Source organism: Phyllostomus discolor, chromosome 12 (genome assembly GCF_004126475.2).
Source record: "Phyllostomus discolor isolate MPI-MPIP mPhyDis1 chromosome 12, mPhyDis1.pri.v3, whole genome shotgun sequence".
Classification (NCBI taxonomy): Eukaryota; Metazoa; Chordata; class Mammalia; order Chiroptera; family Phyllostomidae; genus Phyllostomus; species Phyllostomus discolor.
Window position 1 is genome coordinate 66090657 of NC_040914.2, and position 23780 is coordinate 66114436.

Here is a 23780-nt window from a genome sequence, read left to right on the forward strand (position 1 = left end):
CCACAGCACGGGGCCCTGCACTGGAGACACACAGGCCCCCTGCGGAGTCCGGTCTCCTCAGAGGGTTTTCTCAGGGAGGGGGCACCTTTCTCGGAGGTGGCTGGGCCTTGACAATATGCGCCTGCTGTGATGAGCAACTGCCCCCTAGAAGCAATCTGGAAATAATCAGGGATGCAGATCAAGGTCTCCGGACAAGGTGGTTCGTCACGGCGTTACTTACAACCAAAGGTGAGTGACCTCAGCGGCCAGTGGGGAAAGATTGGTAAACAGAAGGACGACGCTACAAGCGTACAATGGCACACTGTCCAGTTGTTAAAAATCACACTCTGAGGGAAGGTTTGGATAAACGCAGAAACGCTCATAGAACACACCACCCAGAAAAAACTGCACCCGCCAATCGCAGTTCAATAGAATTCTGGGATGAGGACAACGATCGGAACCTGCTCCGCCCGCGGTCGCAGCCCCCAGGGACAGGTGACTCCTGCGCCTGTGAAATCTTTGGCGAGTGCGACTACGGAATTGAATTTTGAAGTCTATGAGTTTAAGTTTAAATATAAATAGCCACACATGTAACTGTAAGCGGCTTCTGCGTCGAGATGCGGAGGAACCGTATAAATTCCATTGTGTTAAGAAAAGGTGTGTACAAACACATGAAAAAGGACTGAAATGTAGATAGCAGTCTTCTCTGTGAGATGAAGGGAGATGTAAATGTTCACTTTCCTGCTTCCCAAGTTTCCAACAGTGAACAGTTTCCTTCTGTAATCAGAACCATCGCAGGGACCCAGTGTGCCTATGGCAACCGGGGAGCAGAGGGAGGGACGGCCCCACGCAGGCGCAGTTCGCGCTGGCAGGAAGGCCGGGGCGCCGGCCTGGGAACTGGGGTAGTTTGTCCTGTGCGGGGCTTGTTTTGACAGGACTGTTGTGCTTCTGGCGGCTTGGGCCGTCTCCAAGCCGCAGAGCAACCTGGCTGACACACGACAACTCCGTGTAGCTGGTGTGAGCACGCGTGTGTGCACGTGGGCCGTGCCATCTGTTGCCAACCTGGTGGTGAGTGAAGCTGTGTGTGTCGGGTCTTGGGGGGGGATTTTGTTGTTTGAATTTCCCTCTTGCTTTCCAGGCCTGACTTCAGCTGCTTCTCCCAGTCACCCATCACTCTCACGAGCCTCCTTGCTAACCCCTCTGCTGGGCCTCCAAAGACTTGAAAGTAGGAGAACGTTCCCGCAGGTGGGTCTCAGCAGGCGGCAGGGGCCACACCTGGGCTCACCGGTGATATAGTTCCCTGGTGCGTCAGGAGTTTCAGAGTTTGAATTATCTGAAGTGGCGAGAATAAAGGAAGGTTGGGATTTTCCTAAATACATAGCTGGAGGCTTTTACCTTTTTTGTAAGCAGGGAGGCCACAAGCAGTGGTTCTGCAACTTCAGGGTGTGTGAGAGTTGCGCGGCTGCTTCTTAGGAATGCAGCGTCCTGACACAATGCCCAGGATTGCGGCCCCTCCCTCAGTTTATGGAAGCAGGCAAGGGGGCCGGAGGGGCGGAGGGCCCAGTGGGCACAAGCTGGTCAACAGAGCTGGGATGGGAATCGGGGTGTCCTGACTCGGCTGGGGGTCCTTCACTCTGTCAGCTGCTTCTCAGTCGCCTGTGGCACATGCTTGGCGTTCAGGGAAGAGTCAGACAGAAGTGGGCTCCAACCAAGGGCCTGACCCCAACTGGAGGTTCAGCAGTCGGACCCAGTTCTGTCGCCGACTGCACGGAGCTAACACAGACCCCACGGGTGAGGGGCTCAGTCAGCAGAACGGGGCCACTTCAGGCGCAGCTGCAAAGGGGCTGCCGGGCCCAGCCCACGACCACCCCCCGCAGGCCTGATACTCCCCAGAACAATTCTCAGGCTCAGAAAAGTGCTCTACTTGCTGTGACAGTTCATCGTAAAGGCTACCAATCAACAGCCAGATGGGATGGCCTGGAGCATCCCACACACAGGAGCCTCTGGGCCTGGGGGCTGGGGCACACGCCGCCCGCCCAGCACGAGGATGTGTTCATCCACTTGGAAGCTCCCCGGATCTTATGGAGGATTCATTTTGCAGGCACGATCGATGACGTCACTGGTCGTGGGTGATCCAACCCCGTCTCTGGCCTCCCCCTACGCCGAGGCCAGCAGTGCAGATGGAAGTTCTAACCCTCTAGTTGCAGGCACGGTTTTGCTGCTGTCCTGTCCTGGAGCTAGCTAGGGCTCCCCCAGGAATCATCTCCTGAGAGTACAAAGACAGTAAATTCCAAGGGGTTTAGGCACTCTGTGCCAGGAACTGCACAAAAACCAAATATCTATTTTTTGTCATGCCACACAGGGTATTTGCCGTCATCTGGAAAACACTACATGCGTGGCAAAGACAAACTAGGCCTCCACGATGGTGCTTATTCTCATCATTTCTAGCCCTAGCTGTCAACAGTGGTCTCAAGGGCACACACAGGTCACACCAGACACTGCTGGTGCAGGAGGGCAGGTGTGTGTGCGTGAGAGGAGATTGGGGGATGGGCAAATTCCCCTCCCTATTCTGAGGACCCCCAACCTCGAAGGTCCCATGATAAAGCTCAGTGGCAGAGCTGTCACAGAACTGCCATGTCCAGCTTGATGACAAAAGAGGAGGCGGTATGATGAGGTGTCAGGGACAGAGAGGGTCTACCTGGTACCCTCAGGCACCCAAAGGGCTTCCAGACTTTAAAAATGTCTTCCGTTCATCAGTCAGGATGCCTCAAACTTGGGCAGGCTCGGGCTATAACTCGAAGGTGGGAGAAGCAAGGCACTAAATCATTAACAGAGAGGGGCGGGGCTGGTCAAAGGGGTGAGCTTCCTGCCCTCCCTCCAGAGGAGCGTGGAGCAGCTGGCCCAGCACCCCGCCTCCACACCTCTCATGGAGAGAGGGAGCCCACAGCAGCCTCATGTCACAGTGACCCCCCAAGGGACAGCTGAGGCCGCTGGGCAGAATTTGAAGGTGAGCAGTCCCACAACTTCCACTGGAAAATCCAGATATTGACTGTAATTCACTTTGGTGTCCTCAAATTTCAAGCCCATTTATCGAGGTCAGAAACCATTTATTTGCATCTAATGAGTCGAGGCCTGCTGCAGCATCTTTCTCCCATATGGCTTGTTCGTGTCCCGTGTGTGCATCTGTCAAGGCTGTGTGGGTGGGAGGGAGGCTGATTCCGCAGGCCTCGCACCATTATTGGCTAAGCTGGGAGGGTGCAAATGGTCTGGCACAGACCCCTCAGCTCCCCCAGCCTGCTTTTCAGACAAAGCAGAATTGGGGGCCACCTGGTAGTTCACGTAAGTGAGCCACTCATCCCCTGGGGAACATTCCAGGAGCCGCTGTGGGGCGAGGGTTCATATTGGAATGCCTGCTAGCCCAGAACAGGAAGCACAGAAAGCTCTTTGACACCAAGCAGACTCATCACCATGGTAACCCCTCTATCCCTGAACTGCCCATCCCTTGAAGAGAGATCCACACACATAAAATTAACCCTTTTAAAGTGTACAATTCAAGGGCCCTGGCTGGTGTGGCTCAGTGGATTCAGTGCTGGCCTGGGAACCCAAGGGTCGCCAGTTTGATTCCCAGTCAGGGCACAGGCCTGGGTTAAGGGCCAAGTCCCTAGGAGGGGATGCTTGAGAGGCAACCACACATTGATGTTTCTATCCCTCTCTTTCTCCCTCCCTTCCTCTCTCTCAAAATAAATAAAATATTTTTAAAAATGTATAATTCATTGGCATTTAGTGCATTTACAACGTTGGGCAACCAACACCTCTGTGTCACGTTAAGTCTTCTGCAACTTGCTTGTCGCATCAGTGCTGCTCGTGAGGTTCGTGTGTGATGATGCGTGCAGGCCCGGCTCATCCAGGGTGACCATTTCACAACCAGTCCTTCCCTCTTGATGGGCACGGGGTGTTTTCCAGATTTGCCTGATTGCCAACAAGCCTGCCTTCCTGCCTCCCTGCGCACATGCTGGCGCCTCTCTGGTGCAGGTGTGTGTGCGGGGGATTGAGGATTCTCTGGTGTGCGTGTGTGTGTGATTGGGGGATGGGCAGATTTCCCTCCCTGTTCTCAGGACCCCCGCCCTCAAAGCCAAAGGTCCCATGATGGAGCTCGCTGACAGAGCTGCAACAGACCTGCAAGGCCCAGCTAGAGATGACAAAGGATGAGGGACAGAGAGGGTCCACCTGGTACCCTCAGGCGCCCAGTAGAGTCACGGCCGAGTGCAGCTCCAGATTTATTAGACAGGGCCCGTGTTCTTCAAAGTCGTGCTAATTTGTACTCACACCAGCTTGGCTGTCTTCGGGAGCTGGGAGCCAGGTGCACACTTTAATTATAGTGACTGAACACCTGGATAGTGTATTCCATTCAATGAAACGCTGTGAGGTAGGCAGGGCAGGGTTATTAACCGTTCTCGGCAACCTTTTGAAGACAAGGAATCTGAGACTCAGAGGGACTCACCCTGGATCCCCGCGCTGATTTCAGGGTAGAGGCCGGGGGCCCACCCCAGTGTGTCTGCCCTGGGGGAGTGCTGTCCTCCTGCTGTTCCTCCTCCTCCCCTCCCCAGCGTCCACCCTGTACCCCACCTGAGCATTGACCAGGCAGTCTTCCCACCAGCTTTCTGAGGTCACAACAAGGAAAGCTTGCTGGCAGAGCCTGGAGAGAAGGACACTCTGAAGGAGGTCTCCACAGTTTGGGCCGTTCCTGGCCGCAGGGAACCAAGGCAGAAGCTTCCAGACTTTCATATCCCACACTCGTCATTGTTGTCAACTTCCCTGCACACGGAGATCACCTCTGAGTTTTTTGAATCTAAGTTGCCCTATGAGAGCACCAAAAACTGCAGAGGGGAAAAAAAACTGCAGAAAAGTCCCAAGCAGGAACCCTGGGCACACCTGTAAGCCCAGGGAAGGGGGTGCAGAGGGAGTGGCATTTAAGGTGCTTTGACATTTAAGATAGCTTGGCAGTCATCTGGGCACCCGGCCCCTCCTCCCCTCACTCCCCTCCCTCCCTGAAACCAGGCAGCATCCCAAAGAGGAGATGCTGCTCAGCACAGAAACCTGGCCCTGGACCGAGCGGAGCTCACAGCTCACGCACACACGAGTGACACCTCCCCAGGAGGCCTGTCTGAACAGGAACGGAGGGGTCTGTGTGAGGGCACACTCTCCTCCCCTGGCAGGGAGCGCCCAGGGCCCAGGCAGGGCCGGAGGAGGGCGAGGACGGTGTGCCCACGCCTTTGCTGGTGTACTTCTGACATAGCGTTTCGGCAGCGGGAGTGCCGGCTGCCTGCCGTTCAACTTCGCTTCTGTCCCCCACGCCCAGGCCCTTTGTCCCCAGCACGCCTCCCCCACCACGGGGATCCAGAAGGCGGGAACCTCGCCTGCCCCTGTTTCCAGTCCTGAGGTGCAGGCGTGACCCTGGCTGCTCAGCAGTCTGCCTGCAGGCGAGTTTCCTCTCCTCAGAGAGGAGGAGGATCTCAGAAGTGAGATAACGTGAGGAAGCACCTGGGACTGGGCCGCAGGGAGCTGATGAAGATAAGAGCTTCTGATCCTTCCCCCGGAGCCCACCATCTCATACCACTTTCTATTTGTTCACTTGTTTGGGGGTAATTTAAAAAAAAAAAAAAAGGCATGCCCTGGCTGGTGTGGCTCAGTGGATTGAGTGCCGGCCTGTGAACCAAGGGGTTGCCAGTTCTTTTTTTTTTGGATTTTATTTATTTATTTTTAGAGAGAGGGGAAGGGAAGGAGAAAGAGAGGGAGAGAAACATCAATGTGTGGTTGCCTCTTGCACACCTCTCACTGGGGACCTGACCTGCAACCCAGGCATGTGCCCTGACTGGGAATTGAACCGATGACCCTTTGGTTGGCAGGCCCATGCTCAATCCACTGAGCCACACCAGCCAGGGCAAAGGGTCGCCAGTTGGATTCCCAGGCAGGGCACGTGCCTGGGTTGTGGGCCAGTCCCCAGTTGGGGATGTGTGAGAGGCAACCACACACTGATGTTTCTTTTACTTTCTTCCTACCTTTCCCTTTCTCTAAAAATAAATAAAACCTTTTAAAAAAAGTTTCCTCTCTTAAAAAAAAAGCCATGAACTCTTACCCAACACACCTGAGCAATTCCAGTTCTGAAACCGAGCGCCAGACTGCACTCTCAAGAGCCTGTTCTAGGTCCTTTCCGCCCCTCCACGCCATGCCCCCCCCACATGCCAACCTAACTACACGTCACACGCCGCTCCTCGGCACCCCTCCTCTGTTCTGCTGATGCCATGAGGCAGCACAGCACCTGGAGGGCCCTGCCACCTGGTCCCTGCCTGGGTAGCAGAAGCACCATCACGCCATCCTCTCTAGAAAGGTTCTCCCTGTCCTTCTGCCTTCAGCTGATGGGGCGGCCATCAGCTGGCCTCCTGTACCTGGATGGGTCTCAGGAACTCGGACACTGTGCTGTTTGCCAGAGCTCCCAGTCCCATCGCTCCTCATCAGCGCTCTCAAGATGCAGTGCCTAACGGGGCCCCTTCTCCCCTGGAGACCTCATGCAGAGTTCCTAACTAGAGCGCCGTGTTCCTCGGGAAATAGGTGAGCAGAACACAAAGAACAGCTTGTTTTGTTCTCTGAACGTGTGCTGTTGTAGGGCAATTTTTTCGGTAATGGGAAGGCACCAGATGCCCTGGAAATCCGACACACCCACCCGGGACAAGGAGAAGACACAATTGATGGAAGAGCAAGGCCAGGAAACCCAACTCTCAGGGATTCCCTGGGCTCTACAGACCGGCGAGAAGTGTCCCCGGCCATCCTCCCGCAGTCACTCACACCACGGGAGCCAGGCACACGGCCCCCCCAGGGCTGCCAAACTGCCTCTTAGCACTGACTCAGCCTTTCCGCTTCCCACTTCCTGCGAACATGTGCCGTGACAATTCCGGACTCTGGGATAAAGGGACAGTAGTTCCTCTGGGAGTTAGGCAGATTAGTTTTCACTAGATGTGGATGTGAAGAGCTAGGTTATCCATTTGTTCTTCAAAACGCCATTTGTGGGTGGCGTCTGCCATGGCTCAAATGAGGCTCTGATGAAAAAGGTGATTCTTGACTGCAGATGAACACACTTTGGTCAGCCCCACCACCCAGCCTGGCCCAGCAGGCTTACCGAGAAAGGCTGGGCACTCACTGGGGCAACTGTGTCCTTAGAGAGTGAGGAAGGAAGAGGTCTGGACAGGTGGCAATGCTGGCTGAGAAGGCAGGTCCCACCAAGGGCACAGCTCAGACAGAAACACAGACAGATGAGCAAGGCCAGACCACGCCTGCCTCCAGCCCACCTCTCCCTCTCCAGGTTCTCTTACACCTCAGTCCTCCGCCTGGGTCCCTGGCAGGCGGCAGACCCTCCATCCTGCAGCCACGGTGCTCAGCCCGCTGCGGGTGGTCGGGCAGGGCTGAGAAAGCTGACACCTCCCGGGGCCTAGCTTACACCTGCGAGAAACAGCCACTCGTTTGGAGAGACCAGCTGTCCACGGTCCCTCGGAACTGACCCACAACAGTAAGGAGTGAACACTCAGGGTCAGAGGAGGCACTTCAAAGCCTGGGGGATGAGACGACACAGAAACGAGCACAGGATCTGAGGAGGTGGGGAGCGGCTTCGCCTACACCAGGGCTCCCTCCAAGACGTTCCTGGTCCTGCCAGACCTGCAGGGTGCGGAGCGGGGCTCTGGGCAGCCATCCATTCTGTCCCGGATGGCCAGAGCACTTCCAAGCCTTTCCTTACACACGGCTTAATTCTGCCTCTCTGGGGCCATTTTTAAAAAACGGTTTATGATGACAATTTAAGTGTGTATAAAAGTAGAGTGAATGGTGTAAATAACTTGTGTTCCTCACCCAGCTTCAAAGTTACCAACACACGGCTGGCCTTGTTTCATCTCAGACTCCACCCACTCCTCTGGGGCAGCTTTACAGACCGAACGGAGAGAAGTCTGTTCGTTTATTACGAAGAACTGAGTGCGCTGGCACCACTGGTGGGCTGACCGATCACCCAGTCTTCATGCCCCTCCTCCCCCATCCCTGCCTTCCACAGAGGCTCTTCCGGCCTCCCCCACAGCCAGAGGCAGTGGATGGCCCAGCTGTGGCCAATGGCACATCAACGAAAGCCTGCTCTGAAGCTGCATTTAAGCCTCTTTGTAAGGGGATATACGTGCACACACACACACACACACACACACACACACACACGTTAGCCAGAGGAAGCTGAGTCTCCAGTAAGATGAACTCAGCTCGATACGGGTGCTTTTAAGGTGATTGCTTGCAGACCAAGAGGGAGGCAGCTTCGGTCAAGGCAAATGAAAGCTTTAAATGTGAAAGTCTGGGAACACCAAAGTGAGGATCTACGAAGCAGGGAGGGAGGGCATGTGTAACAAGAATGGTGCGGTGGGTACAGCCTCACCGGCATGGGTTACACCCTTTTCCAACAGTTTGGGCACAAACAGAGGCTCTACAGCTACAAACAACCGTCATGAACCACCATTGACCCCAGGGGCCCCAGGCTCCAGAAACCTACCACGGGCCCACGGGTGGACACTTCCCTCCGCCCTGACTGGTGGTTAGCAAGCAGGTGGAGCCCAAAGGAGTCTCAACGTCCCTTCACAGCAGGAAGTAGTAGCCAGAGGGGTTGTTGCCCCAAAGTCCCCAGAGATTTGGGTTCTTAATGCTCGAGGGGGGAAAATGTTAGGTAGAAGTTTAGGAGAAGGAGGAGGGTTGGGAGGGGGGTCCATAGTCCTTGTAGAAAAAGCTCATAAATAACTTTGATGAACTGCCTCTGGCCATGTATTTAACAGGATAACAAGAGGTGGTCACACCCTGCCTTGAAGAGTCTGAACAGCCTTCTCCCACCAATCAGTCTGTGATTCCCTCACTCCGCCCCACAAATCCTGTAAAACCTCAGGACAGAGACCGAGGGCCTGTGCCTCTTTCTTAGGCCCCTTGGCTAGGCCTGTTCTCCTCCATGAGAACGTGTCACTGATAAACTTTGCTTACATACTTAAAAAAATAATAATAATGGTTAAAAAGCTGCCCATTCACATGCTCGACAAGCTGCCAGAGTCTGTCGGTAGACGGGACTACATTACAGGGCTTTTCTAAAGACGCGTGGATGTGTACAAAGTCATCAAGGAGAGACCAGGTATGTGTGGCAAACCTGCTGGGAAAACACATAGCAAATCAAGAGACAGCAGGAAAGAAACCGAGCTTTCTGCAGAGTTGTAACGCTAACCTGGCGCAGAGGACAGAGAAGCCTGTGCCAGGCTTCTCACCACCAGAGCCGACTTCTCTCTCATTGCCTGGGGGCAGCAAACCCACCCGAGCCAAGGACCCAGCACGCTCTTGCAGGGTCTGTCATAATCTCATAGGCTTCAAAGGTGTGAAGATTTGCTAAAAAGAGAACCCTCATTTATGAGCTCAGCACCATTTATTCTATGGGTTTGCAACTCAGTCTTCAAACTGGGAGGCGCGACCTCCGGTTGTTGCTATGGTGGCAGCTGTGATGAAGAGCCGTGTGAAGGGGAACGAATGCCGGAGGCGCTCAGAAGTCCGGGAAGAAGTCAGGGCAACGGTCATGCACAGGGCGGTGACCAGCAGATGACGCACAGAGGATACCACGAGGCAGGGCTTGTGTCTCAGCCTTGGCTGGTGGCGCCTGTGGGTCTGGATGTTCTTCCCTTATCAAAATGCTGGCTGTTCTTAGGTTCAAGGACTTTCCTGCTATTTCTGTGCTGCTGTGCGGGACCATACCTGAAGCCTCACAGGTCACCTGTCCTGATGCTGGCCTGGAGACGCTCTATTGCTACTTCATTAAAGGGGATATGAACAATGTATTCTGTTCACATGCAGCCTGTAAAATACTTTTCTGAGAAGTTGAGATCCCTAACCATGTAGGGTTGACAATCAGGTCTTGGTTGCCTAGAGCTTCTGGCCACATACCAGATGGGAGATAAGTGCTTATACCCCTCAGGGGTGTCGTGAGCCACTGCAGCCCTGTGAGATACTGGTGTTACTCATGCCACTGACAGACCGGAAAACAGAGGCTCAGAAAGCTAAGCTGTGGTCAAGGTCACAGAGCCGGTAGTTGTCCAGGCAGAAACTGGATCCCAGGCTTTGGAACCTTCCCTTTCCCTAGGACACCTCCCACCCCCCAGAACCAGGCTGTGGGGTTTGCTGCCTTATTAAGATAAAGTTTGGGATTGAAACCTTCCTATAGAGTACAAAAAAGAAATAGTCTTTCAGAGTCTTCTTTGATGGGCCCAAAACTACAGAATTATTGAGGTAGGAGCACATCTGAAGTCAACTTGAACTTTGGGAAGAGGAAAAAAGAGTGAAGGTAAAAAAAATTCCTTACCTTCAGTCTTACTTTATGCCACTAACAGGAATCCCATGCAGGAGAGCAAGGGATCGGGAGAAAGGCAGGGATGGAACCAAGGACAAGATTGCCCAGGGTCCTGGTGTTCCACCAACACTAGGCGCCGGGCTGACCTCAGAAAGAGCCCCCGGCCCGGAACCCACGCCCGCACGGTGGCCAGCCTGCACAGGCCTGGAGTGTACTGGCGGGGCCTGGTGGGCTTCGCAGCAGAATGAAGGGAAGGCAAGCGGTATTATCTCCAGCAGCCTCTTCTGGGGCCAACTTTTATTTTTAAACTATTTTTTAAAATTATTTATTTTTAGAAAGAGGGGAAGAGATAGGAAGACTCTTCTTATCAGGGAGAGAAACACTGATCGGCTGTCTCTTGAATATGCCCCAACCAGGGACTGAACACGCCACCCAGGCACGCGCCCTGACTGGGAACAGGTGACCCCTCACTGTGCAGAACGACGCTCAACCCACGGAGCCACACTGGTCAAGGCCAACTTTTACTTTTTTATTTTTATTTTTTTAAGGACAAACTTTTAACAGTCAAGTGAATGAAACCACGTGAGACGAAGATACAAAGACAGATTCAATGTAGAAAAAGGCCTGGCTGGCGACAGCGGAGGAGCAGCAGTGGAGACACCTCACAGACGCACGGAAGCTCACATTGTAGACAGGGATAAGCTGCGACCGACCCCCCACGACGTCAGGGTTTCATTTTGCTCAGCCTGAGGTCTCGCTCAATTTCAAACTGCCTGTGATCCACTCGGTCTAGAAACGCTTTCCGTTCAATGTACCTGGAAGGAAATGAAAGACGGCCGTCAGCAGAGTCCAGTGAGAGCACGTGTCCCTGCTGCGCGGCCCGACCCCCCAGGTGTGAACAGGCCCGCCTGGGCGGCGGGACCACCGGGTCACAGCACACGTGAAGAGATGACCACAGCTGGAGCCCAGAATGACCACCCACGACTCTCCTAACAGGGCCCTCACATTCGGTCTAAACAAGGATGTTTCTGGTTCAGATGTGAATGAAAATAAAATGAAAAAAAGAATGCAACAACTTATCAAATGGACAATACATGAGGGCTTAGTGGCAGGAAGTGTTACACTTTTGTCACAGGGCTTTAGGGAGTGACAATCGAGGGCTGAGCCAGGCACAGGTTCAGAGCCCACTCGCCTGCACACTGGGCAAGGACTGAATGTGTCTGAGACTCACTTTCCTCAAGAGTGAGACAATACTGCCACACGTCCTGGCCTTAGTGGTGTGCTGAGCTGGTGAGAGAGGAAGCCATGCGCCCTGTATACATACTCCAAAATCTCAAAAAGGTTGTCCGAACGTGGAAGAAATGGGGCAATAAAGACGACCTCACAGGGCTGCAGTGAGGGTGCAGTGAAGAGGTGCATGAAGTGCTCACCTCGGAAAGGATTTAACTGCCTCCTGCTCTCTCCTCCCTCACCCTCCCTCCTCTCCACGCACCTCCGCCCAGCTGGGGCCAGGCTGCTTGGAGGATGACAGAAGAGGACTTTCCCTGACTTCCTCTAAAGGAATGGGATCAAGAGCCTCTGCTGCCCACAGTCCATATACAGGGGCCCCTTACAAGGGCGGCGCTCCGCTCCTGCTCTGAGGCCAGGTTCAGCGTGCAAGGAAGGCTTCCCTGGGCGCTCCCAGGCGGGATGGGAAGGAGGCCCAGGGCTGAGGCAGGCTGGCAGACCCAGCTGCATGTTCCTAATGCTCCTTCTCTCCATAAAGTGTGTGGTGATTTGCCCAAGGGAGGGGATCTCTGCTGCTAATTAAAGTGAAACTGCCATTGAAAGTGGGACATATTAATTGAATCTCTGCACCAACTTTTCTTTTGTTGCACTGTGGAAAAAGTGCATCGTCTGTCATTACAAGGTCATTACATTTAAGGTGAGAACCTGAGCAGGTTTAGGACCGCGTTCCTTTGCTGAGTTCAGGGCCTCGCTCCCCCTCTCCCAGCACCCTGTGAAGTGCAGTTTGTCCTGCTGCTTTCCAGACAAACTGCCCCCTGTCTAACGGTGTGGAGGCTCTAAATCTGAATCCTGACTCGGCCACTTGCTGGCTGTTTGACTCTGAGTAAGCCACATAACCTTGCTAACTTAGCTAGCACAGAGTAAGTGCTCAATAAAACAGCAATGAATGCTGTCGCCATTATTTGGGGAACCTGGCTTCTGCCAGGGTTGTGAGGACAATCGATCCAAGAAAGCAGTCAGTTCTCCAGAGGAGTTTTATCAGTGACAAGCAGCCACCACGGGGTCTGGGCTGAGGGACTAGGGGCTGGGTTTGAACTGCCAACCGGAGGCCAGAGGGGCTGAACACACAAGGGCAGGGTCTGCTCCTAGGTTTGACACAGGCCCTCAGGGTCAGGCTGTCAGGTGTCGCAAGTGACATACAGGATGTCCGGTACATTTGAGTTTCAGATTCCCTGGTGGACAGGGAAGCCACAGACACTGCACCCCACCCCCTTTCAAAGATCTTCACTTGAGGATCTGTTACTGATTTTAGAGAAAGAGGAAGGGTTCGGGAGAGAAACACTGAAGTGAGAAACACCGAACAGTTGTCTCCTGCACGTGTCCTGACCAGGGTTTGAACCCGCAACCCAGGTATGTGCCCTGATCGGAACTTGAACCTGTGATCCTTCGGTGTGCGGGACACTCCCACTGAGCCAACCAGCCAGGGCTGGGCCCCTTTCTGATAGAGAGAAACAGGGCAGGCTGACAGGTAAGTAGACACATGATGGAGTAAGTCCCCTTCCATCTATCACGAAGGGACCCAGGACTCTCCAGTAGGGACTGACGGGCTTTGTCACACCACAGCCACCATGGCTCCTCCCCCCAGCCCACAGGCCCTGGGTGAAGACCACAATGGGGACCAGCGTTTAGTGTGCTAACTGCCCCTCGAAGTTCCGGCAGAAAATAAGGGAGACCCGTGTCTCTAGAGAATCTTAGGGCATGTTTCAAGAGAGCCATTACCCAGGGCTACCTGTCTGAGAGTGGGTCATGGTAAGCAAAAAAAATATAAAGTTTGAGCGTGGGCGGTCTTGTTTTGAGTTTCCTTTAAAGAAGAGAGAGTGACCCTTCAGTTAGGATGCACACCGAGCATGAACAAAGGCCCTGAAGGTCCCCGATGGCTGTGCGGATCTTGCAACCATCAAGAGCGAAGCCAGGCTGGGTGCTAAAGAGGCAGATGCAGCCAGAGTTCAGGTTTGGGGACGGCCTCAGGCAGCAAAGAGGGGCACATGTGCGGAACGCGACTGGATTCTCAAGGGCACTCCAGACAAAGGCCATCGAGACAGGCTTGGCGACTTCATTTCCCCACTCACAGCCATCTGCAGCTGCTAATGGGACCCTTGCGATGGCTCTGGTTTACTGCCAAGAGCTGACCGGGAACAGCATGTCTATTGGACGCGGGCTTCCCCACCACCGAGAGAGAGAAAAGATGCCAAGGATGAGGATGGCTTTGACATTTACTATTTGTGTGACTTTGGACAAGATGCTTAATTTTCTGTGCCTTATTTTTCTTCTCTATAAACAGAATAAAAATTACAGCACCCCTCTGATGATATAATGAAACCGTGACAACTTCTTTGTAAACAATAAAACCCCAAACAGCTATGAGCACGGAAGCACGGAGGGGTTCTTGCTTCCCATTTCTGACCGCACTGATCACTACAAAGCCTCAGCCGGGGCAGCTGGACGGGCCCCAAGGGATCAAATGCTCCACAAAAAGTAGGGGCCTGTGGGGAAAGCCCCTCCTCCAAGGTGGCCAGAGTGAAGGCCTGTTTAAACCAAGCCTCAGGAAGTCTCCAGGCAGCTTAAGCAGGTCACAGCCCCAGAACAGAACCGCCAGCTGACAAGAGTAATGGTGCCTCTCTGTCCTGTACCCAGCACTCCTGGGGACGGAGGCCTATTGGACCCAGTCCACTGGGAGCCCGGGGGTGGGGGTGTCATCCCCTCCCACTACTGCTGCATTCTGTGGCCCATTTAAGAGGCAGCAGCAATTCACTTTCATTAATAAAATATGCTAATAGCATCAAACCCTAAGGGATTTTCGAGCTTTTCCTTTCAGAACCAGGTTACACCCAACAGGCTCTGACATCTTTTTGATCTTTCAACCCAAATTACTTCCCTGCCACCAATTTTCTTGAGATCCAGGCCAATGAGGAGGGAAGGAGAAAAGGGAGAAGAGGGCACGAGAAGGGCAGAAAATGCTTCCGGGACACATGTCAGCACACACTTCTGGAAGCCCACACCACAGACGGAAGGGTGGCCACACCTCCAAAAACTCCGTCACCTGCCCACACGAGGCCTCCTGCCCACTGGTCAGGAGGGGAAGGAGCACAGCTGGGGCAGGGACACCTGAAGCAGGGACAGGACTGGGGATGCGCCACAGCTGTGTTGTCAGTCGGCTACGAGCGTGGCAGGAAGGGGAGCGACGTCAGTGCCAGCACCAGGAAGCCACGGGCAGCAGGGGCGCCCCCAGGCCAGAGTAAAGCTCTGGGGTGCAAGTCATGAGTTAGGCACTTTTTTACTTTTCTGAGGAATGCAACTAAAAGAAGCAGTCTGCCCGAAACTGCCAGGACCATGTCCTCCCACCGCTACAAGACAGCTGGGGCTTGCAAACATCCTGAGGGCCAGAGTAAAAGGGTGGCGATTTTAATTAAGTTTCTTCTCCACTGTTTTCCTCCCACCTCACCTCCATGCCAGGCTGGTCCTGAAAGAGTGGCTCTTGGGGGTCATGGTGACAGATGCTTTGGACAAAGAAAATTATTTTCTCTGGTCTCTCCTTTGGGCCTCTCCAAATCACAAACACACATGGTCATCGAGCTCCATGACCTTCAATTAGATTGCCAAGCGGCAGCCCCAACCCGTGCCTGTACACCTGTCCCTTTCTATGCATCCCTCCCTTCCCCACGCGGGCCTGGAGGGCCTCCACCTCCGCAGTGCGGGAGGGCTGGGCTGCTGAGGGCCCGAGCTGCGGGGGAACCTGTGGGATCGCCCACAGGTGAGAGGGAAGCAACGCTAGACGCCGTGAGTGCGGACTGCTAAGAGCGGTCCTGAAATGCCGGACCCGGCCCTGGGAGCCTGGTCTCAGGGGAGAGGCGTCTTTGGTGGAGGCATTTTAACCAGTTTTGCTAACCAAAAATGAGGCCTGCTTGGAGACATCATCGGGATGTACCCTGCCCTTCTTTTCTGAGCGGCTAACTCTAGTCCCATGGGTCTCCAAACCCAAGCCGTGGCTGTCTGCGAGTCAGAGGGAGAGCTCAGAGACAGAGCAGCGGCTCAGCACCTGCTCTGGGCAGGGCTTTTGTGGGCGCTGGGGACAACGTGGTGAACCAGACCTCACCCTGGGGTACTTGCTATTCAGGACACCACTAAGTGGGATGGGACTGAGGGTCCCTGGGGTGGGTGGGACCACTCTAGAGAGCGGCATCTGAGTGGAGCCCACCGCGGAGGGGTCTGGAGGAGCGGGGGTGCACAGGGGACAGCTCGGGAGAGCCTGGAAAGCAGGGTAAAGAGCTGAACACTGATTTTAGGAGGGAGGAGGGGGAAAAGTGGTTTGTATTTTTTTAAATAATCACTTGGCTGCTCTGTGGAGGAGACTGGAGGACAGGGGGCAGACGTGGAGGCTGGGGGACAGCACACGTCTGAGGCCCGTGCTGGAGCGCTGGCAGTGGGGCTGGACAAACAGGGAGGGGCCGCAATGGTTCAGGACACAACTGTCTGTTGGACTGTCAGGATATGAGTGGACAGAGAGGAAATCCAGGGTGACTCCTAGGTTTTTCTTTAACAGTTGTGTGGAAGGCGATGGTACCATTTTTTGGAGAAGTCAGAGGGAGAAGAAAGCAGTATGCGGTTTTGGATGTTAACTTTGCGCTCCGTCAGGGGAGAGAGAGTGACAAGGGCTCAGCCCTGGGACTTCCCAAGTCTAAGAACTCAGGGAAGGGAAGGAGGTCAGCCAGGGAGAGTGGGAGGAGTCGCCCCCACGCTGTATTTGCCACGGCTGTGGAAAGCGTTCCTGAAGGGCGGGCAGGAACACACCAGGATGCTGCCAGCCCCGAGGAGGCCCCTGCGAAGTCCCACCCCGACTCCCAGCCCCGCCAGGTGCGCCCTGCCCACACTTCCTCGCTCTCCTTTCAAGTTTCTGTCCCCTCGACTTTACGGTCTAGTGGTGCTCATTCTGAACTTGACATAAACAGACCTATACTGTGTATATTCTTTTCTGAGTCGCTTCTTTCACGGACTGTAATGGACACACTGGTTTTGTCCTTCATAGAAATGAAATCACATCCTCTTTGTGTTATGTTATTAAAATTTGTTCATGTTCATTTTCATTGCTGAAGACTATCCTTGTGTGTGAACATATCACACTTTGTCACACAACTCACAGACATTTGAGCTGCTTCCAGTTTGGGGGTGTTGTGAAAAGTACTGTTACTTACATTTTCACATGTGTCTTTTGGGGACTAGATAACTGAGTTTCTGTGGGGAACACGGCTAGGAGCGAAATTGCTAAATCATAGGGAATCACTGTACTGATAATGCCAAATGGTATATTTGAACTTAACTTGTTATATCTCCCAGATAAATTAAAGATTTTTATTATGTAGCAACTACTCTCTTTATTTCTGGTGTTTTTTTCCTGCCTTAAAGTCTATTTTATCTAATATTAATATGGCTTCCTCAGCTTTCTTTTAGTTAGTGTCTGATTCGTTTATCTTTTCTCCCCTTTTTTTTGGTCAACATTTCTGCATCCTGTTGTTTTAGATATATTTCTTTTAAACAGCAAATAGTTGTTTTCTGCTTTTTAATTCAATGTGTCAATCTGTCTTTTAACTGTAGCATTTAATTTATTGATAGTTAATGAAAAGTCTGATAAATTTATTTGAAAAACTGCCATGTTATTTTGTGCATATTACTTGTCCTGCCTGTTTGGTTTCTTGAATTCTCTTTTTGTGTCTACTTTCACAAATCATTTCATTATTCTCCCTCCGTTATTTAGGAATTTATACACTATTTCTATTCTAGACATTTCAATATGCACACTTAAATCACCACTTTTACCCTCCTCCTGGATGATACAAGATCTCTGGAAAACTAACCTCCGCTTACCCCCTTCCAGCTTTTATGTATTTGTAGCCAGGTGTTTTAATAGTATCTTGCTTTAAGAAAATACCTTAACAATGTACAAGACATTAATATTATAGTTTTATATAATTAGTGCTCATATTTAAATTCAGCAAATATATGCTTCTTTGTCTGCTGGGGCAATCTCTCAGTTTCACCATTCTGAAAATGTCCGTGTTTTCCTTCACTCTAATCTTTACCTGCACGTGTAAGTCTAAGGGGCAGTTGTTTATCTTTGCTCTCCGAACACATCACTCCAGTGTCTCTGGCTGGTACTGCGGCCCAAGAGAAGCCATCTGTCAGTCTGACGCCTCTCCTTTCACAGAAGTCTCCTTTTTTCTGGCTGCTCTTAAGGTTTTTCTCTGTCTTTGGTTTTCTGCAGTTTCACTCTGCTCTAAGTTTGGATTTCTACTTTATTTATCCTGGGACTCTTTGGGTTTTAAAGAAATCTATAAGGAGGCGTCTTTCATCTTTTCCCACTCTGTCCTCCAAGTTGCTTAACTTCCCTTCCATATTCTTTGTCCTTCCGTCTCTCTGAACTACATTTTGGATAATTTCTCCTGACTGTTTTCCAGTTCATGCATTCTCTTTTCAGCTGGCCCAACTATTATTAAATCTATCCATTTAGTTTTCAATTATGGTCATTACATTTTTCATTTCTAGAAATTCTGTTTGTGTCTTTTTCAAATCTGCTGGGCCACTGGTTAAAGTGAAAATCTCTATCTGATGTTTCCGTTGCCTGAAAATTCTTTCCAGATCTGATCCTGCGCCTGCTCTTTCTCGAGGTGCCTTGTCCCCTTGTGTGAGTATTTTCAGATGGCAAAATTGCCCTTTAAAAAATTGGAAATAATAACCAATCCAGCTTCAAATTCCATCAAATCTTTACAAGGGGAAAGACATGCTAGCATTTACTAAACTGGAATTACCATCAACACACAAACAGCACGATAATCTTTTAAACTCAATCCAATCTTCTGTTAGTCAGAACTGCGTAACAGCAATATTTTTATCACCGGTCATGGCCTGAATTCTTGTACATGAGATGATTTAAATGTGGTGCTTGTACAAAGGTCACTGTCTCATAATGAATAGGGCAGAGGCCAATCACTACTCACAGGTAGCTTTTTTTGAGACGTTACCAAATGTGACCTCTCCCCCTCCTCTGTTCAGGAAAGAGCACTTCCGCTCCATTAGTTCTTCATCTCTAGAATTTTGATGCTGTGGCCTAGTGATTCTAAGCTCAGGTTGTGCATCAGAAGCACCTATGGAGCGATTTTAAAAATACAGATAACTATGACTCCTGATTTAGCAGCTCTGTAGAGAGGTGACCTTATTCCCTGAACTTTGGAAAAATCCCCAGAGGATTCTCGTGCTTGGCCGACATGAGAACCATAGCTCTGGTCCCTGGACAAGGGGCTGGGCCCTTTGATCTGCCTGCAGCAGCTAGGAGAGGCAGGTGAGTGGTGTGGCAGTGGACGCTGGGCAGGGCAGGTGAAAATAGCCAAAGGCAAAGCAAGAAGGTCACAGATCTGCCTCAGAAACACGCGATCAGACCCGAGGAAATCATCTGGCCAGGAGAAGAGTCTCGGAAAAGGAGGGACGAGCAGAGCACCTACAAGCCTCACAGAATCGGCTGTTCCCTAACCCAGTTACTTGATTTCCACTGCCTGAAAAGTCTTCTTCATGCGGCAGACATCTTTTTAATTATTCTAAAAATTGATTTAGAGAAAGGGAGAGAGGGCAAGAAGGAGGGAAAGAGAAAGAAAGAGAAAGACAAAGACAGACACACTGATTTCTTGTTCCATTTATTCATGCATTCATCAGTTGATTCTTGTACGTGCCCTGACCAGGGATCGAACCCGAAACCGTGGCGTATCAGGACAACACCAACCAACAGAGCTACCTGGACAGGGTGCAGATGTCTTTAGTCTTGTTTTCTCTTCCGGTCTATGTTTTATGAACTCTCTCTTATCTTTAACAGCACCACTTCTTATTTTTTATAAGATATATATGAACTCAAGCAGAATGAACATATTGTCCAACCCATATAATCAATACTCAGAGAAATAAGAGTGTAGCTCACACTGGCAGCTCCCCCGCTGCCCTGGGTCACTAGGCAACTGCGGAGAAGAGGAGGCAGCTGTGAGTTCCTGGAGCTGAGTCAGAGCGGGGAGTTCAGGGCAGATGTCAGAGGCCTGCTCCAGATAACACTGCCTCCTGCCTGCACCGTGCCCCAGGCCTCCCCCGAGGGCTCGGGCACTTCCGCCTCTGTCCTGTGGCATTCTATGTTTGACAGACCGACTTAGAAGTCTGGTAGGTAAAGAAGCTCATAAAGTCAGTAAAAAATATTTTACACATACTGATCAGCCTACAAGTTCACTCGAATAACCTTGAAGCCTAATTTAAAATATATGACACCCCAGTCCTAGCCAGGTAGCTCAGTTGGTTAGAGTGTCATCCCGATATATCAAGGACATAGGTTCAATCCCCAGTCAGGGCACATACAAGAATCAACCGGATGGATGCATACATAAGTGAAACAACAAATCAGTGTTTTTTTCTTTCTCTTCCCCCCTCTCTAAAAAATCAATTAAAAAATAAAATAAGATATATGACCATCCAAATAAATCCCTCACCTGTTTTTATTATAAGTATTATTTCATGAGATCCTTACAGCCACTGAGGGTGGTATCATTATCCCAATTTCACTGGTGAAGCAGCTGAGCCTCAGAGATGTCCCATCCCATGTGCGGCAGGGAGAGCCCTGCTGCTGAGGGGAGGGTGATGGGCAGCACCCAGGCTCTCTGATGCGTCACACAACATTTCCTCTCATGATTAGGGGTGGAAAGGGTTGACCCTGAGCCATGGACCCACTTCTGTAGTAACTTTGTTCCTTAGTTCCTTCTAAGGTTCCCAGGCACTCACTGAACACTGTTTCTCTCCTGATATCCCCAGATACACAGTTTATGGACATCCTCTTTGTATTCCAAAGTGAAGAGGAAGGGGGTGCAAGTGATGGCCAAGGGTGGCGCCCCACCCTGGGTCAATGACACAGGTAAAAGTAAATCCCACAATAACGAGACATCTGAGCACTCTGTTGGCTGCCTTTGAAGCGCTGGGCTAGTCTGGCTTCTCGGAAGGCCAAACAATCCAGGTCAGGCCAAGACTGATACAGTGAGCCACCTCCGACCACGTGAATAAACAAGGTGACTTACAGTTCACAGGCGCTGTAAATCAGCAAACTCGGCTTGGCAGACGTGACTGTCCCCGAGGGAAATGTTGCTCACATGCCCCTCCCTTCCTGCCCCCCCAGCATTTTTCTCACTGCCAGGACCCGCCCCACATTAGAACAGAGCTTTACTGACACACCGAAGCACTCACATTTGTCATTTAAACTGGGTGGCCTGTCTGCAAAAAACTGTTTCAGAGTTCTGAGGATTTTTCAGAGGAATAGGATCTATTCATTCTCACCCTTCCTTCCCTCGATTGTGGATGGCTAGTTCTTCGCCAATGCCCTCTTCCTCCTTGAAGCTCTCCCAGTCCAGTTTGGACTTCTCTAGGGTGCTCATCTTCTGCTTCTTGGCTCCAATTTTTCCCAAAAGGCTGCTCATGCCACTTGATCTTTTTAATCTAGGGAAAGCAAACACATGAAACATGTAGCATGTGGAAATGATAACCTCTTGATTAATGCTTTTTCTGATAGGCACAGGGCTCCCTAGATTTAAGCTATTTACCTTAATGGGACGTGTTCATACCTAGAGTACTTACCGTCTGGGGTGGAGAACATGTTATATAGACCAGAATTCTAATGTCTTTTTCCTGCTTACCACCTCTGACTGCTCTGAAGACCTGGGGACAGAAAATCCCAAGCACCTCAGTATGCTCTGACAGGTCTCTGCTTGCAAAGAGGGAGAAGCACAGTGTGATTTAGACACAGCTTTTGAATTACATGCCTCGGTTCATATTCCAGCTCTGACTTTAGGCTAGTTATTTAACCACATCAGCCTTGGTTTCCTAGTCCGCAAAGTGAGCCATGTACTCAGGGGCTGTAGAGTGTCTTATTTGTAAAGTGCTTAAGCAGCACCTGGCACAGAGTAAAGACGCAGTAAATGTCAGCCATATGGAACCACTGTCATCACTTGTGCGCTAAAGCCCCAGGGAATTCTTTTAAGAGAAAGAGAACCAGATCCCAACACCGATGATCAGGAAGTCACAGTATCTTGAAGGCATTCTGAGATCAGTATCCTTGCAGCTCCTCTGAGTCAGGGCCCTGGTTTTTCCCAGAAGGTGGAGGACATCCCCTACCCTGAGAGCAGGGAATGTACAGCCTGCGTTCTATTTGTTGGCGTTGCTCTCGTGGTCTGTGGGAGAAACCCCATATGCCCAGGGTCAAGTCTTGGCAGGTCAAATGGTTCCAGTCAATGTTAAATGTATGAGATAAAATAAGAATAACAGAATGCAGCTAGTTAGTAAGAAGGGGGTATCATGGGAAGGAATATGGCTTTCTGTCTCTTTATGAAACTAAGACAAAATTATATATCAGCGTGCACGAAACTGAAGTTACTTTCTGCTTTCCTGGGATATGCAGGAGTAAAAACATTTAAACATCTCTACGAGCTAACATCACAAGCCCTACTGATAACATCAGCACCTTTCACTTGCCTGGAATGCTGATTCTCCAAGTGCCTTCATGGACATGCTCTTATTTTAGTCTACTGTGGCCTGTGTCTCAGAGTTGGAGGAGGACGTGTTGAGATGACTTAGGGTCGCACTAACTATCCTGAAACCCCACCGCCCTGCAGCACAGAGTTGGTCACCACCTCTGCCCTGGAGTGAGCTGACAGGCCGGTGTCCCCACTGGACACAAGACTCCTGGGGCTGCAATAGCTCCCTCCCCACTCGCACTGTGCTCGTCTTGACGGAGAGTCTGCTAGCTTCCCTGCTGTGGTCATGCCCCATGACATGCTGTTAGCTTACAATCAACTCAGGACAGGCCGGGCAGGCATCCTCATCCTGAAGGCTCAATGACAATAGTTTTCTCAAGGTGGACAAATAAACAAAGTCCGACGAGGTTACTGACAGAGCAAAGGTCGAACCAATAGAAAAAGCAGATCCAGAAGGAAGCAAGGTCCTCCTGACACCCAGTGCAGCGCACTGTGCTGTCTCGCCTTTGAGGTGAGGGCTCACTTGAAATATTTTCTGACAGCTATTTTACTTCCCAATTTGAATAAGAATTTTCCAAACTTGCAGTTCTTTATGAGCTTTTAATTCAGATCTTCTAAAAATTCTTTCCTACAACAATCTCTTCATAAACACACACACACACACACACACACACACACACTTGCGCGCGCTGTGTTTTCGGTTTGCAGGCCAGCATGCAATCCACCGAGCTGCACCAGCCAGGCACACACTATATTTTCCCAGGAGCAGAGCATGAATGGGGACCTAGAAACAGTATGTCAAGTCTTTTACTTCTTGCCTCAACACCACTGCCCTGGTTCTCACTGTGAAATTCTCTCACCTGGGTAATTTGGCAGCTTCTTCACCCATCTCTCCAACTGCTCCCTCCTGGCATTTATTCTACATGCTGTCATTAGGGTGAATTTTCTAAAACACAAACCTTATCATGCCTACTTATATGTCTCTTCCTGGGCTTCTATTGCTCTTATGAGTATAAACCCCTCAACTTGCAAAATTCTTCCCGATCATCTCTTGCCACACCTACCTTTACAATCTATGCCCCAACTACACAACCCTGAATCTGCACCTCACCTCTGCCTGCCTCCCTGCCATTCATCTGATCCTGTCTCAGCTTAGAAACCACTCCCTCCAGGAAGCCTTCCAGACCCTTCCCTCGAGCTCTGGATTTGCTACCTCCTGGTGGTGTTTCTATTGCACCCTAGTTCTTTTCCTTGTATAGCATGAACCCTTTCCACAGCAGATGCTAGAGGACTCTAATTTCAGTTGACCCCTGCCCCAGGCAATTCTGAGCAAGTTCCGAGTCATTGTTGATAACATTCCCCCAGAAGTACACACCTGGAGGCTTTCCGTTCTGGCCACAGGACCTCCTTTACTCCACCTACACGTCAGCAGCACCATCTGGATATGTGGTGGAGTTCACGCCCTTGGGGCCCCCCTCATGAGGGCAGGAGCTTGTGGCCAAATGACCCAGCCTCCTGTCCTCACAAAAGGCAATTCGGGGAGGTAATCTGAATGCTTCTCAGAAGTTCTGGTGGCATTGGGC

The 23780-nt window shown here is 51.3% G+C and overlaps 1 protein-coding gene across 2 annotated transcripts in view; it reads right to left on the reverse strand.

Moving 5' to 3' along the window:
- Positions 1-10880: 10880 nt before the first annotated feature.
- Positions 10881-23780, reverse strand: part of CFDP1 (craniofacial development protein 1) — a 106525-nt gene continuing 93625 nt past the window's right edge. The window contains exons 6-7 of one of the 2 annotated variants that reach the window (XM_028502123.2): positions 21005-21163; positions 10881-11187 (exon numbers count right to left, since the gene is read on the reverse strand). In XM_028502123.2, coding sequence (XP_028357924.1) covers positions 11097-11187; positions 21005-21163 — 250 coding nt within the window. In that variant the 3' untranslated portion in view covers positions 10881-11096. The remainder of the gene's footprint in view (positions 11188-21004; positions 21164-23780) is intronic. The other variant, XM_036012225.1, reaches the window with a different exon arrangement.